The sequence below is a fragment of the Pyrus communis genome, chromosome 5, assembly GCF_963583255.1.
Source record: "Pyrus communis chromosome 5, drPyrComm1.1, whole genome shotgun sequence".
Lineage (NCBI taxonomy): Eukaryota > Viridiplantae > Streptophyta > Magnoliopsida > Rosales > Rosaceae > Pyrus > Pyrus communis.
In genome coordinates, this window is record NC_084807.1 from 23,408,463 (window position 1) to 23,424,629 (window position 16,167).

A 16,167-nucleotide genomic window follows, 5' to 3' on the forward strand; every position below is an offset into this window, starting at 1 on the left:
GTACTATTGTCGAGAAAAAGTTATGCAACAAGTTTTTTAAGTAGAGATTTGTTAATATGCTTGGAATACGGAGTGATACACCACATGTCATTATATAAGTAGAGGGAAATTTTATTTTTTAAGTGTTACTCTACTTGTATAAGTGTAATGTCATATGGTGTACCACTCTATATTCCGAATACATTAAAAAATTTCTAAACAGTTGAGATGTTTAGTAAGGTAAAGCCGTAACTTGACCTAACTCATCATTATATACTTCGTAAACTTGAATTGCAGCACTGTAACATAGGAACAATTGTACCCATATATGCAATTTACTAATTATTTTTAATTTTAAAACCTTGAACTAAACTAATTAATTTATGCCGAGTAAAAAAAAACAAAAATTAATCCCAAGAAAAAACAGGCAGGAGGGGCTGCGGTAGTCGATGAATAGAACCCTAAAGGACCTCTTTGTTGGAACCAAATCCTGGCCGTCATTTCTCGTATCCAACGGCTCAGATTCCTCCACCGCTCGTGCTTATCATTGCCTCTTTCTCACTTCACTGTCTCCCGTCTCCCTTCTCTCCTTCGTCAAAAAATGGCTGAATCCATATTTTTGATCATCTAAGCTTTCGATTGTCGTCTCACTCACCACAAAAATCGACACTTTAAACTATTCTTTTCAGCAATTCTGAGAAATGGGTTCGTAGTTTTTGATAGAGAAAATCACTTTATCCGATGTTTTGGAGCATTCACATTTGTTTTGTAGCCTAAACCCGAGCTGAAAGTTTCAATTTTTGTTCACTTTTCAGTGGTTTTTATTCGATTTTTTTATGATTTTTTTATGTTGTTGTTGTTGATTGTATGATATGGTCACCGATACTTATTCGATGATGTCCGACATGTCTATGAAATCGATGTTGAAAAGCGGCGAGTACAATGAAGATTTGAGCATGTTGATTCGCGAACGCCAGCACGAAGCAAGTGAGCGGGAGAAGGAACTGAATATATACAGAAGTGGGTCGGCGCCGCCTACCGTGGAAGGTTCGTTAAACGCGGTCGGTGGCTTGTTCGAGGCGTCCTCGCTGTCGGGTTTCACGAAAAATGACAGCAAAGGGTTTGCAACCGAGGAGGAGCTTCGCGCCGATCCAGCTTATGTGAATTACTATTATTCCAATGTCAATCTCAATCCGCGGCTTCCGCCGCCGCTCCTTTCAAAGGAGGACTGGCGTTTTGCGCAGCGGTTGCAAGGCGGAGGTGGAGGTTCGGCGGTTGGAGATAGGAGGGTAGGTGGCAGGAGTGGTGGTGAAGGGTCACTTTTTTCTGTGCAGCCGGGGATTGGAGGGAATGAGGAGAATGGTGTGGCGGCGAGGAAGGGTGCTGCGGAGTGGGGCGGTGATGGGTTAATTGGGTTGCCGGGGTTGGGACTTGGGAGTAGGCAGAAGAGTATTGCAGAGATTATTCAGGTTAAGTGTTAGTAAAGTTTTTTTTTTTACTGGTTTATATGATAGCTTGTTATCTTGAATGTTGAATGTTGTTTGCCTTAGGATTATATGTATTCATGTTAGTTTTCTTGTTGTAATAAAGTTTGATGAGCTTAAGCTTATTGGAGTATCAAGTGATTAGATGTCATCTCTAATTTGTGTTTTATAAAGGCTTAGTCTTTACGTTTCTTCGTTAATTTTTTTGCTTATGTTTTGTATTTTGACCATTATATGATGATCACTCGATAGCTAGCTCAGCTCCTCTAAGTAGGGTGCGCCTTTCGGTTATCCTGATGAAATGGAAAAAGTCAATGATTACTGCCCTTGACAGGGTTCTCTAAATCGTTAGCCGATGAGACTAATTCCATGAGATGGAAGTGCTCATTGGGACGAGAGATTGAACTAATTCTCCTGATACTGGTTCAAGTTGTTTTAATTTATCAGGTTATTTTCTGTAGACACTGATATTGAAAGTGGAATTGTTTTTCAGTAATGCTTTCATCTTCCTTGTTAGTTATAATTTTCATTTTGCATAAATGTTTCACCAGTAAAATATAAAGTAAATTGGAATGGAAACTCTTTCTGCTTAAGGTATTTCGATGTAGTGGTCTTTTTGTTGTGCGCTTGTTTTTCCTGGTTAAGTTTGATTGTCTGCTACAAATTTTGCAAAATATAAATTGAATTTGTTTATCAGATATGCTGTCTAAAACTCTTGATATTTTAATGCAGGATGATATACATAACACAAATGTCTCAAGGCACCCTTCTCGTCCAGCTAGCCAGAATGCGTTTGATGTTGATGCTTCAGATACCCAGTTTGCCCATTTACAGGGAATGTCAGCTGTTCAGAACGGGGGTTCATCCAGTTCTCACACATATGCTTCCGCTCTGGGTGCTTCATTGTTGAGAAGCAATACACCAGACCCTCAGCTTGTAGCTAGGGCTCCTAGTCCTCGAATTCCACCAGTTGGTGGAGGAAGGACTTCCTCCATGGATAAAAAAGTTGGCAATGGTCAAAACTCATTCAATGGTGCCTCGCCCAATGTGAACGAGTCTGTAGATCTGGCAGCTGCTTTATCTGGTATGAACCTGTCAACTAATGGTAGGATGGATGAGGAGAATCATGCACGATCACAAATTGATAATCACCATAACCGTTATGATATGCAAGGTGATCAGAATCATAATAAACAAAATTCGTACTTGAATAAGTCTGATTCTGGGAGTTTTCATCTGCATTCTGCTTCCCAATCTTCTAACAAGTCTTATCAGAATATGGCAAGAGGCAGTGGATTTGGTAGGGATCTGAATAGCCCTTCATATATGTCTGATGATCTAGTTGATATTAATAATCCTGCTGTATCTTCTGCAAACTCATACTTAAGAGGACCTGTGCCAACTCATCATGGCCGAGGAAGCTTACACTCCCACTATCAGAATGTAGACAATACCTCATTTCCGAACTACGGCTATTCTGGTAGTCCTTCGTCTCCATCCATGATGGGTAGTCCCCTTGGTAATGGTAGTTTACCACCCTTATTTGAAAATGCTGCTGCTGCATCTGCAATGGGTGGCTTGGACTCCGGAGCATTTGGAGGTATGTCTCTAGGACCAAATCTGTTGGCAGCAGCCGCTGAATTGCAGAACATTAGGGTTGGAAATCATGGTACTGGGAGTGCTCTTCAGGTTCCCATGATGGACCCATTGTATGTTCAGTACTTGAGATCAAATGAATATGCAGCTGCACAGCTTGCAGCCCTTAATGATCCCACAAAAGATAGGGAAGGCATGGGTAGTATGTACATGGATTTACTTGGTTTGCAAAAAGCTTATTTGGGGCAATTCCTCTCACCCCAAAAATCACAATTTGGTGCTCCCTACGTTGGCAAGTCTGCTAGCTTGAATCACGGTTATTATGGAAATCCAGCATATGGGCATGGGATGTCTTATTCTGGAACACCATTGGGTGGTCCCCTTCTTCCAAACTCTCCTGTTGGACCTGGTAGTCCTGCCAGGCACGGTGAGCGGAACTTGCGCTTTTCTTCTGGGTTGAGGAACATGGGTGGAGGTCTCATGGGAGCTTGGCACTCCGAAACTGGTGGAAATTTGGATGAAAGTTTTGCGTCCTCTTTACTAGATGAGTTCAAAAGTAATAAGACTAGATGTTTTGAACTTTCAGAGATTGCAGGGCATGTTGTTGAGTTCAGGTAAATATTTGTCGCTGTTTCTTTAAAACTTTGTGCCTTATATGTTTCCAGATATCCACAACTTAATTCACTCATATAATACCTTGAACAGTGCCGACCAGTATGGAAGTCGGTTTATTCAACAGAAACTTGAAACTGCCACAATTGAAGAAAAGAACATGGTTTTTGATGAAATCATGCCGCAAGCCCTATCTCTTATGACCGATGTGTTTGGTAATTATGTGATTCAGAAGGTACCTTTTCCCCTTAGTTTGATTTGCCTTTATGTGCTATGTGTTCTGTGTATTAGCATGTCCATGATATGCAGTGGTTTAGTGCCTGAATGAAAATAAGTTTTGCAGTTTTTCTTTTATATGTCTGACTTTTGCACTTTGAGTTCAGTTTTTTGAATATGGAACTCCAGCACAAATAAGAGAACTTGCGGACCAGCTCACCGGGCATGTGCTGACCCTTAGCCTTCAAATGTATGGCTGTCGAGTGATCCAGAAGGTATGTATAGTTAGTTGACTGAAGACAGTAACTAATTTATCATATTGATATTCCCTTGCAAGTTTTACTATCTGGCTATCATACAAACTTAGAAGGATTACCTTCTACATATTTGTATGTGTTGCAGGAGACAAGATAAGTATCTAACCTAATATGTTTGGGGGTATCCCTGGAAATTATTTGTTAGTAAAACGAACAAACTTTTTCAGTCTGTTAAGAAAACTCCATTTAATTTTGGGTTTTCTCAAGTTTGAATTTCATGAGTCACAACAGTTGAGCTCATTGTTCTTGTACTTCCTGGGAATCGGAATACGACCTAGTAGATATAGATCATCTAAGATTTTAGAGAAAAAACATAGGTTTCTTACTTTCATAATTATGTAGATTCTTTTCTTTTTTAGGTTTCGAGGAAAAATAAATGGTTGATGATATCTATCAAATCACCAGAACTCGGCTTTCATGTGCTTTCATTTTGCTGTTCAGGCTATAGAATTTGTTGAGCTGGACCAGCAGACTAAAATGGTAGCTGAACTGGATGGTCATGTTATGCGTTGTGTTCGTGATCAAAATGGCAACCATGTTGTTCAGAAGTGTATTGAATGTGTACCTGAAGATGCCATCCAGTTTGTTGTTTCAACTTTTTATGATCAAGTCGTGACACTCTCAACTCATCCATATGGTTGTCGTGTCATACAGGTTAAGAACCTCTGCTTTCTGACTCACGCCTTCATACTTTTGCATATGCCTATTGATCATATATGTTGGATATGTTGAAGATAAATGATTATGAATGCAACTATCGCCATTCTAAATGGTATAGTAACTTTGATTTGATAGAGAGTTTTGGAGCACTGCCATGACCCCAAAACGCAGCAAATAATGATGGATGAGATTTTGCAGTCCGTTTGCATTTTGGCACAAGACCAGTATGGAAATTATGTCGTGCAGGTTTGTTTCATTTCTAAGAAACTTTTGTCACTCTACCTTCTTATTGTTAAATAAAATGAGCCCACAGTGGTTAGATGGAATCTGTTGTGAAGTATCAAACAGACCTCTTAATTTAATCGACTAACTTTCATTGTTGGATGTTATTTTGGTTCTTATTTTATACAGTATAGAGGTTCAAATTTGATTTCTCTACATTCTGGTCTCACCTTAAGCTCAAATTTTTTTGGGCTCTTCATGAATTTGTGACTTCACTTAACCTGTCAATAAAGTTCCGTATCATACTAATAATGGGACTGTTAGTGTCCATCATGTTCATTCTATGGGCGTGATTCCAGCCTTTTCATCAGTCACAGTTCAATTTAGCCTGGATCTGGAGTGTTAAAAAGAATAATACCCCATTGGTGAGATAGGGTTCTTGATATTAGTATCAAATAGAGCTCTCTATTTAAATGAGATGATTTCAGCTCCAGTCCACCCCTCGCCCACCAATTTAGTGTTTTCATATTTGTTTTCTCTGAGCTATGTTTATACACCTTACTTGGCTTATTGATTGAGTTTATGCACCCATACTTGATTGTTTCCTGGTGCAATTTATTAACTCAATACGGTTTTGTTTGCATTTACAATGAGTCGAAAGACAAATAATATATTTGGTGATGATCTGTGGAAGTATAGTTTGGTAGATGCTGTTGTTGATTGAACCGTAATCACATGCTTTGAACTGTTACTCAGAGAGTTACCTCCCTGCCTCTGGTTTTGTACCAGAGCCATTACATCAGGTTGATGACATAATATTTTTTTAAAAGAGGTAATAAATGTTTTATACCTTTGGTCCTTTGTGCTTTATAAACTTGCTGTAGATTTCAGAATAGGTTTGCATAAGCCAACTCAGAAACCGTAAAAAAAAAATAAAAAAAAAAGCTGCCACTACAACTGATCCAATGTCCCCCAAGTTGGTAGCTTGACGTTTACCTCAAGGGCGTGCATGTAATAACTGGTTTCGTGAACTTTCTTTTTTTACTTATCCCAGAAAGGAGTTGTGGATACTTTAAATTGTGGTTGAATTTGGAAACAACAATATGTAGCCTTTGCTGTATAAAGTAAATTATGTGTTTTGTTCTTCGTTTACATTGAACTCAGTTTAACTGATTGTAATTACTTTTACAGCATGTGCTGGAACATGGAAAGCCACATGAACGGTCATGTATAATTAAGGAACTAACCGGGCAGATTGTTCAAATGAGCCAGCAAAAGTTTGCGTCAAATGTCATAGAAAAGTGTTTAAGTTTTGGAACTCTTGCTGAACGGCAGGCCCTTGTAACTGAGATGCTTGGTACCACTGATGAAAATGAGCCCCTTCAGGTTTGCTGGTTACTATAAACTTTTTAGTGCGGTCAATGCCTTCTTTCATTGTATTATAATTTTCTGTATTTTTTTTATTTATCTTTACTGCTTTTCTTATCTCAATGTGCAATCTTCTAATAATCGGGTCAAGTTTGCGTATTTGGGTTTCCCGAACTAAGTGGGATCCTTTTCAAAGTGCTGAAGAGAGTCAACGTCTCTAATTTTTGGGGATTTTATGATAATACTCATAATACTGTTACAATTTGAAGTAACTTATCTATACACATCCGAAGCTCTTATGATTACTTTTATTATGATTATGCTGTTACCTGAAATGATGGTTTCTTAGGTTGAACTTTTGAATTCATTTGAATACTAGTGAACTCGTTGGGTTTACCTCCAGTTATTATCTTTGATCAACAGCTATCTGTTATATCTTATGACACATAAAAGTTAACTGTTACCTCTAAAAGTCTCAACGACAATTTGCCTCATCTTTGCGAATCATTTGCTTCTTGATGCATCTAGCTGTTTCGGCAAATTATTTGGATCGTGTCCTTAGTATGTAATAAAGATTGAACAATGTGCTAGTAATGACTATTCAAAGCTTGAATTTGTTAATGCATATCATTTTCTATTTTTAGTAACATTGCCTACTTTTCGAATGAGGTCGACAAACTTTTAAATTGTGATGGTTTTTCAGTTTGTTATTATCAAACTTTCCAAATACTACGTGGCTCTAGGAAAATGATTTGCCAGGGATTGGTTTTTAAGACGGTAATATGCATAGACTAGGGTCTTTCAATATCCTTGCTTATTCTTGTTCTGTTTGAATTTAGGCGATGATGAAGGATCAGTTCGCAAACTATGTTGTACAGAAAGTGCTGGAAACTTGTGACGATCAGCAACTTGAACTAATCCTTAACCGAATTAAGGTTCATCTGAATGCTCTGAAGAAGTATACTTATGGGAAGCATATAGTTGCACGTGTAGAGAAACTTGTTGCTGCTGGGGGTACTTTTTCGCTATCTTTTTACTTCTTTATACTTATTGATTGTTGTTTCTAGCATAAATAATATGATTTTCTAACGTAAGATGTATTGTTATTCCTCGTTCATGTTTGGATTCTTATGCTACTGATATATGAATCCGGGTTTTCTCAAATTGCTAACAAGGTGCCCAATCTTATGCAGAGAGGAGGATTAGCATTCTGGCTCCCCAGGCATCTGCTTCTTAGATGGGGCACGGGAACGAAGTTGTACAGCTAACTGAGGATAATGTGAGCCCCTCTGTTTCATACATGTCAAGTAAAGGCTCTGTCTATGTATTGAGATGGATAAGGCTCAACGGAAATAAAGATTGTTGGTTGTACTTCAAACTGTACATTGTTAGTTTGAGGGTATACCTTAGAGTAGTCGCGGCTCAGACGGTGAACACACCTGAGGCCCCCTGCAGAGGAGATAAATTTAGTGTACAAGTTTTAAGGGTGTAAAAAGCGAGGCGGTAGTAGAATTTGTGGTCGTGACTGTACAAATGTTTTACCAGGTGGAGTCCTCCATAAATTTTTTTGATGTATGGCACCCTTTTCATTAGTTTTCCTTATTTTCTAATCAACTTTTTTTTTCTTCGAATAATTTTTCGAGTTCGGATTCCATTTACAGATTCATTATGTGATGCTGTTGTATGAAATCTCAAATGTTTCGTTTGCCCCTTAACGAATGTGCATTGATATTGTCGTAAATGCATCAACAACGTATCAATAAGTTTCATTAACTCATTTGCGACAATGATATCGATAGGTAATCCATGACATACCAACAAAGAACAGACATCGGTTCCATACCGGACTAGATTCTAGTTAACCAAATATAGAAACTGGAGCCAGCAACAAATTTTTGTTCAAAGAAACTGAAACCACAATACCAAAGAACCAAAGTAATACATAGCAATGACAATACAAGAAAACCCCACCAAACCTACCCAGCATTTTGCATTAGGGTTTGGTCTGCTCAAATCAACCATATTTAGGAGGGCAAAACGTAATGACATACCTAGGAGCCGAACAAGTCTTAAGCCCTGTAGATTCATCAAAGGCGTAGCTATAAGCCCTAGGACAAATAGCCTTAAAAAGATGCCCAAAAACAGTAGGCTTGCAACTCTCTGGGTCTGCAAACTCCCCTCTGCAGCAATACCGGTCCGATTTCCCGGCCAAGCAAGCGCTCTTGCACCCCACAACCCTACCTTGTTTCTTGACCACCAAGGCAAGCGGGCAGCAAACGTTCAAGTCAGCCTCACAGGCAGCAACTCCACACCCACCACCGCCGCCACCACCTACTGGCCTCATCGAAACTGGCACATTGAAACCGTCAACCAAACTCACATCGTAGTAATGCAAGGCGGATTTCGAGGTTCCGAGTGTCATTTCAACGAGTGTGGCTGGAGGGACTCCGCCGAGTCCCCTGCATTGTAAGAGCCCGACACAATCACCCGTTTGGCATGTGCCTTTGCCGGTTTTTTCATCAAAGCAGCAGCCTTGCCTGCCCCATAGTCTGCCTGACCAGTTTTCGGGGACGTTAAGGACTTGTTGCTCGCCGCTGGAGAGGTGGAAGCCGCCGTCTTGAGGTGTTGTGTGGCCTGCATTGCCAAGGATTCCGGGCCATATGCTTTCCTTGCAGTTGTTCACTATGATGAGTTGAGTCCCATCTGCACACAACAATGCTATTTGTCAATCTAAAATTTACAGAAACCACCAAATAAGGAACGTTCAGCGTTCGATTCTCTCCGATGTAACCGAAAAATTTCGCATAAAAAAGGAGAGACAATTTGATCACCTGTGAAGGAGAGGGAGATGAGAAAGGAGAAGAGGAAGAAGATTTCAGGTGAGATTGGCATTTGTTCATATGAGCAACGGAGATGTGAGTTTGGTAACTGGGAGGCTCTTTTATTTACTACGTGTGGAAAAGTGGAAAGGGGAAGGCTCCTTCTTTCTCGCCATCACGGAAAGGAGTGGTAACTTTGCGAACAACTGCACATGCAATGGCGGTTTGCAAATTGCAAGAGTTCTAGATTTTCCTTCTTATTAAAAAGACTAGCAGATGCCCACACTGTGTAAACAATTTAATTTAATTTAATTTAATTTTATTATTATTAAAAAGTGTGATTAGTTTTTAAAATTTAAAAAACAAATCAATTATGAAAAAAATGAAACAATGATGGAGCAGTTTCTTTTAACGCCGGTATATTTTTTTATTTTTATTTACTTTTTAATTTCATAATAAGGCATGCTATGTTTACATGGTTGTGTTGTTGGCGTACAAAACAACAAAATTTATGTGCAGGTAATTACTAACTTTCTCATGATTTCCATTTTTGTTCAGTTTTGGTGAGAGGTTAAAATGGTAATATGATAGAATTTTGGTTGATAAATATGATTTCATTAATAGGTAATTTGAATGAGATTGATATTAATTGAGCCATTGAACGTGAGTTAGACGAGTTGATCAAAACATTACGCTTGCATTTGCACTTAAATTTGAATTTTTCTTTCTATAAATCTGAGTAGTTTAGTCTGTTAAACAAAAAAGCTACCAAGGTATTTGTTACCTTTTGAGATAATTCGAAAAGCTAAAAGGAAGCCATCCTACAAAAGCTTGAAGGAGGATGACATGATAGTTCACATAACCAATGATGCTTTCCACTTTTAGAATAAGTTTATCCTTTTTTGTACTAGAGTCCCTTTATAATAGCAGTTCTGTTCATGTGGATTGGATCTGTGAGCGTCATGAAGCTTGTCGATATAAAAAGAGGATTGCTTTTTAAGTGAAAAAAAAGTGAAGAGATGATGTTTGGGAAATAATGTGTATGAATAGTTCCAATAAGTAGGTTCGGAGAAAAAAAGAAAAAGAAAAATATTACATGAAACAAGTGCATTTCTTTGTTTTTTTATTCATTAATTCTTTGATCTATTTAATCCTGAAACTACAACAATAATGAAGATGTGCATGGTGAGAGGGAGTGCAAAAATCACTTCTCTCTAGTCATGTAACATCCCACATTACCCAGGGGAGTGGATCATGTAAGCCTTATATGTATATTCTCATCTTTACCTACCACGAGGCCTTTTGCGAGCTCACTGGTTTCGGAGTTCATCGGAACTCCGAAGTTAAGTGAGTTCGCGCGAGAGTAATCCTAGGATGGATGATCCTTTGAGAAGTTCTCGTGTGAGTTCCAAAAAATAAAACCGTGAGGGCGTGGTCAAGGCCCAAAGCGGACAATATCGTGCTACGGTGGAGTCGAGGCCGGGATGTGGTGGGGGCCCGGGCCGGGATGTGACAATTTGGTATCAAAGCCAATCCCTGGCCGGAAGTGTGCCGACGAGGACGTCAAGCCCCTAAAGGAGGTGGATTGTAACATCCCACATCGTACAGGAGGAGTGGATCTTGTAAGCCTTATATGTATATTCTCATCTCTACTTAGCACGAGGCCTTTTGGGAGCTCACTGGCTTTGGAGTTCATCGGAACTCCGAAGTTAAGCGAGTTTGCGCGAGAGCAATCCCAGGATGGGTGCTTATTGGGAAGTTCTCGTGTGAGTTCCCATAAACAAAACCGAGCAATCCCAGGATGGGTGCTTATTGGGAAGTTCTCGTGTGAGTTCCCAGAAACAAAATCATGAGGACGTGGTCGAGACCCAAAGTAGACAATATTGTGCTACGGTGGAGTCGAACCCGGAATGTGATGGGGGCCCGAGCCGGGATGTGACAAGTCATGTGTACCATGTACATGGAATGAAAAATATAAACACAGAATTGAACAATGTTATAGCTTTTATACATGTTTTCTCACTTGAAATGTGAGAAATCATGAATCGGGGAGCAAAATAAGGAATCAATACAGATTAATAAGTTGATTGTAGAAATTGAATTACTGATTTAATGTTACGTTTGGTATGCGGAAAAAAAAAATGTTGGGGAATGGGAAAATGTTGCATTTCCCATGCATAGTAAGTTCAGGCTTGAGAAATGATTTTCCGGCCTATAGAAAAATTGGGATAAAGTGAATCCTTCCACCCCCTTGGTATTCACTTTCTTTCCTCAAGGAAAAAAAAAAAACATTAATTGGTATCTTTTTACAACAAATATGTCCTCATTGACAATTTAAAATGCCCATTAGATCCCAAAAAGTGATAATATTAACATTATTTTTCATAAATTCTTTTAGCGTACTAAACATAACCATATGAAACTCACTATAAACGTGTTAGTAAATACTTAAAAAGTCATTAACTGAAGTAATTTCAAAACCCATGTTTCATTAAATGCTAGAAGTTCATAATCAAAATAATTTTGATACCCATTTGACGTAAATAAACATCATTAATTCTAGTTTTGTATTCATCAATTAATGTGACTTGCAAACTGTACAAAATAAAAAACTACGAAAAGTCAGCCAAAAATTTTACATACTAAACAATGTAATTAGTGAAATTATTTTTGAATTGAACAAAATAAAGAAATTAAAAAAAATATTGTTAGACAGAACGAAATAGAAAACCAGACTTAACTACCACGAATCGCCGGTTCACTCAGTTTCCCGCGGCGGCCGGCTCGAGTTTAGAGTACAATCACGGCTCGTCAGCCGGGCAACCGGAAGGTTCGGTTTCTCGTTATCCAAAACCGCTACAACTAATACCTGACCGGGTCTTTCGGACAAAAAAAACCCAAAAATTCTAAATAATGGCCAAAATAACCGGTTGAGCCAACCCTAACCGGTCCATCCGGTCTCCTCGCCCCCTTCTAACCTCCCTAACTCGGTTCTGTTTCCCTTCCTCTCTGTTTATCTGGAAGCATTCAAACCAGAAACAAGTAAGCTCTCTCTCTCTATCTCTCTCTCTCTCTCAATTTTAATTCAATTAATTTAATTGAGTGTATTATCTGCTTCATTTGGTTGCTGGGTTTCTGTTAATTATTTGGTTTAATTCTAATTAAAGAAGAAAGAAGAAAGTTCATGTCTTTGTTGTAATGGGTTTTGGCATTTTTGCATAAACTAATTAATTCTCAGAGGTTTTAGCCATGGCGTCGGGTCTGGTAATGGAGCCCGTGCCGATAACGTCGCAAAAACACGACCCGGCATGGAAGCACTGCCAAATGTTTAAGATTGGGGAGAGGGTTCAGCTCAAGTGCATATATTGTAACAAATTGTTTAAGGGTGGTGGGATTCATAGGATTAAGGAACACCTTGCCGGTCAGAAGGGTAATGCTTCAACTTGTCTGCGAGTTCCGCAAGATGTTCGGGCTCAAATGCAGCAGAGTCTAGATGGGGTTGTGGTGAAGAAGAGGAATAGGCAGAAGCTTGATGAGGAGATTACTAACATTAACCCCTCACCTCATGGTGAGGGGGAATTGATTGCTGTTCAGAATGATGTGAGCAATGGGGTACAGTTGATTGGAGTTCCCGAAACGCTTGAGCACAAGGGGTTGTTGGGGAATCAAGAAGGAATGACAAGTGGGAGGAGTTTGGAGAGAAGGAAAAGGGGGAGAGGCAAAAGTTCTTGTGCAGGACATAGTGCTCTTGTTGTTAGTAATAGTGTTGCGTTAGGTCCTCCAAAGGTGAACAATTTTGTTCACGAGGCAATTGGAAGGTTTTTGTATGATATTGGGGCCCCTCCAGATGCAGTGAACTCTGCATATTTCCAACCGATGATCGATGCAATTGCTTCAGGTGGTTCAGGGGTTGTGCCTCCTACGTACCATGATATTTGCAGTTGGATATTGAAGAATTCAGTTGAAGAAGTGAGGAACAATATTGATAAACATAGGGAAACATGGGGAAGAACTGGTTGTTCAGTCTTGGTCGATCAGTGGAACACAGAGTCAGGTAAGGTTTTGCTAAGTTTTTTGGTGTACTGTCCTGAAGGAACAGTTTTTTGGGAATCTGTGGATGCATCAGACATTATAAATTCATCGGATGCCCTTTATGAACTGCTTAGGAGAGTGGTAGAAGAAGTTGGAGTAAAAGATGTGCTGCAGGTGATTACTAGTGGTGAAGAGCAATGTATGGTTGCAGGGAGAAGGTTGACTGATACTTTCCCTACGCTATATTGGACTCCATGTGCAGCTCGGTGCTTAGATCTAATGCTCGAAGATTTTGGTAACATTGAGTGGATAAATACGGTCATTGAACAAGCAAGGTCCATTACAAAGTTTGTGTACAATCATAGTGTAGTGTTGAATATGGTCAGAAGGTCCACTTTTGGCAATGATATTGTAGAACCAGGCGCCACTCGCTTCTCAACAAACTTTACAACACTAAAACGACTGGTTGATCTAAAACACTGTTTACAGGTTATGGTTACTTCACAGGAGTGGATGGACTCCCTATATTCAAAGGAACCGGGGGGAATGGAGATGTTAGATCTTATTAGTAATCAGTCATTTTGGTCCTCATGCATCCTGATTGTTGGCCTGACAAATCCTCTCTTGCGGGTTTTGAGAATGGTTGGTAGTGAGAAGAGGCCTGCAATGGGATACGTGTATGCTGGAATGTATCGGGCAAAAGAAACAATTAAGAAAGAACTCGTCAAGAGAGAGGAGTACATGATATACTGGAATATCATAGATCAACGATGGGAACAGCATTGGTGTTCTCCTCTTCATGCTGCAGGCTTCTACCTTAACCCCAAAATATTTTATAGTTTCGAAGGAGATATGCATGGTGATATCCTCTCACATATGTTTGATTGCATCGAGAGATTGGTTCCTGATACAAAAGTCCAAGATAAAATCATCAAAGAGCTAAATTTGTACAAGAGTGCTGCAGGAGATTTTAAAAGGAAGATGGCAATTAGGGCTAAAGACACTCTGCTTCCTGGTGAGGGCCTAATCTTTTCGATTGTTTTGTTATTTCTAACTTCTGTATCATGACTTAGCTCGCAATGATTTAAGTTCTAGCACATTCGAATAAAGAAAAACTAACTAAAAGTCCTCAAAAACTTTAGTTTTAATCAAAAGGACAAAATAAAGGTCTAAGTGAATAGTACCAGGAGTGACTTTTTAGGCTAAAAATGTCCTTAACGTTAAAAGTGAACAGTACCAGGAGTGTTTCATTAAAACTCCCTTCGAATAATCCATTCGATATACATTCGTGCATGCTAACTGCTAAGTGAGATAAATATTTCTGTTCCAATTCAAGTAGCATATATGACAATATAAGCATTTTTATGTATTAGATCAATTCAAGCCTTCAATTTTGTTTACTGCCAGTAAAACGGAAGCTCTTTAATCTTTTGGGTGTATTTGGTGTAACCACGATGCCAAATTACCTTTCTTCCACATATTGAAAGTATTCTTGGAACAGAAACTGAACTTGTCATCATTGTATTCTATTCTTTGTTTTTGAACCTCTCACGTTTAGCTAATTTTATCCACAATGTACTTTTGTCTTAGCTGAATGGTGGTCAACATATGGAGGAGGTTGCCCAAATTTGACACGCTTGGCAATCCGAATTCTCAGTCAAACTTGCAGTTCGATTGGGTGCAGGCGAAATGAGATTCCTTTTGAGAAAGCACACAACACAAGGAACTGCCTTGAGCGTCAACGTCTCAGTGACCTTGTCTTTGTTCAGTATAACTTGCGACTGAAACAAATGTAAGCACAAAGCAATACTGTTATGGAATTAAGAATGGCGGTTTAAAAATAGTGGGGAGAAATTCCTTTCCTTTTGCTAATAATAATTTTTGTTTCCGCACAGGGTTGATAAGAACAGCGAACAAGATTTTATGGATCCTATATCATTTGAAAACATTAGTGTGACAGAAGATTGGGTTACCGGGAAGGACATGTGCTTAGATGACAATGGTAGTTTCGATTGGATGGAACTCGATTCAACCTCTGCCAGCACAATGCTTTTAGGGCCGTCAAATGATGATGCCGATGACTTGGGCTCTGGTAATTTTATACTTGGAAGTGGACAATTGCTAAAAATCAAATGAGCTTTGTTCTTAATCACATTGTACACTGATTAACCTTGGTCTATATATGCAGGTTTTTATGATTATGAGATCTTTAGTAGAGCAAAACACGGTGAAGAGGAAAATGTTGAAGACAATGTAGAAAATCATTAGAGCCTTATCCATGAGTAAGTTATCGACATCAAGGACCCATGGTTACGAATCATCGCCTTGTAGTTTGCAACCGAGCAGAGGAAGATGTCGTTAAGTAGATGTGCATGTTGTGTCTGCAAGATTTTGTAGCCTCCACACAGGTTGTTTTCATTTTTAGAGTGTAGTGCATTGTAGCTGATAATTTTAAGCAGATAGTTTGTAGCAACTAAAATGTTGTTAGAAAGATGAAATTTCCAATCTAGTTCTCGTCCAGATGAAATGTAAAAGTATTAGAAAATCTGTTCACTCTATCTTGGGTAAATTTAAAATTAAGCTGGTTTTATATGTGCTATGTTTCATACTACCAGTTTCTTTGAGATCGAAGAAGAAACGGGGTTTTCTACAGTACACTCGTGTATGAGGTGATACCAATTAACGCAGCAGAACAAAAAGAAAATCATTTAAAACTTAAAACACACCAAGAACACGACCTCTAAAAATATTATTAGTCGTATATCATTTTATTGTCAAAATTATTAAGCCATGTAAATTATGCGTCTAACACAGGTGCATTGTAGAACTTTTGAAGAAAACGAAGTCCTTTGGGACTTGAAA

The 16,167-nt window shown here is 38.9% G+C and overlaps 3 protein-coding genes across 3 annotated transcripts; 2 read left to right on the plus strand and 1 right to left on the minus strand.

Moving 5' to 3' along the window:
• The first annotated feature begins 481 nt into the window (after window positions 1-481).
• On the plus strand, window positions 482-8,114 carry LOC137733606 (pumilio homolog 1-like). The gene is made up of 9 exons (XM_068472738.1): window positions 482-1,448; window positions 2,196-3,673; window positions 3,765-3,906; window positions 4,055-4,162; window positions 4,646-4,858; window positions 5,000-5,110; window positions 6,278-6,472; window positions 7,294-7,468; window positions 7,648-8,114. The coding sequence occupies exons 1-9, from the start codon at window positions 852-854 to the stop codon at window positions 7,689-7,691; spliced, it is 3,063 nt and encodes a 1,020-aa protein (XP_068328839.1). The 5' UTR covers window positions 482-851; the 3' UTR covers window positions 7,692-8,114.
• A 117-nt stretch (window positions 8,115-8,231) lies between these two features.
• Window positions 8,232-9,346, minus strand: LOC137733608 (thaumatin-like protein). The gene is made up of 2 exons (XM_068472739.1): window positions 9,286-9,346; window positions 8,232-9,157 (listed from the first exon to the last, which is right to left on the minus strand). Exons 1-2 carry the CDS (start codon window positions 9,344-9,346, stop codon window positions 8,469-8,471), a joined length of 750 nt encoding a protein of 249 aa, XP_068328840.1. The 3' UTR covers window positions 8,232-8,468.
• A 2,953-nt stretch (window positions 9,347-12,299) lies between these two features.
• LOC137735296 (uncharacterized) lies at window positions 12,300-15,897 on the plus strand. Its single transcript, XM_068474710.1, has 5 exons — window positions 12,300-12,315; window positions 12,512-14,320; window positions 14,896-15,097; window positions 15,201-15,397; window positions 15,494-15,897. Exons 2-5 carry the CDS (start codon window positions 12,523-12,525, stop codon window positions 15,571-15,573), a joined length of 2,277 nt encoding a protein of 758 aa, XP_068330811.1. The 5' UTR covers window positions 12,300-12,315; window positions 12,512-12,522; the 3' UTR covers window positions 15,574-15,897.
• The last annotated feature ends 270 nt before the right edge of the window (window positions 15,898-16,167 follow it).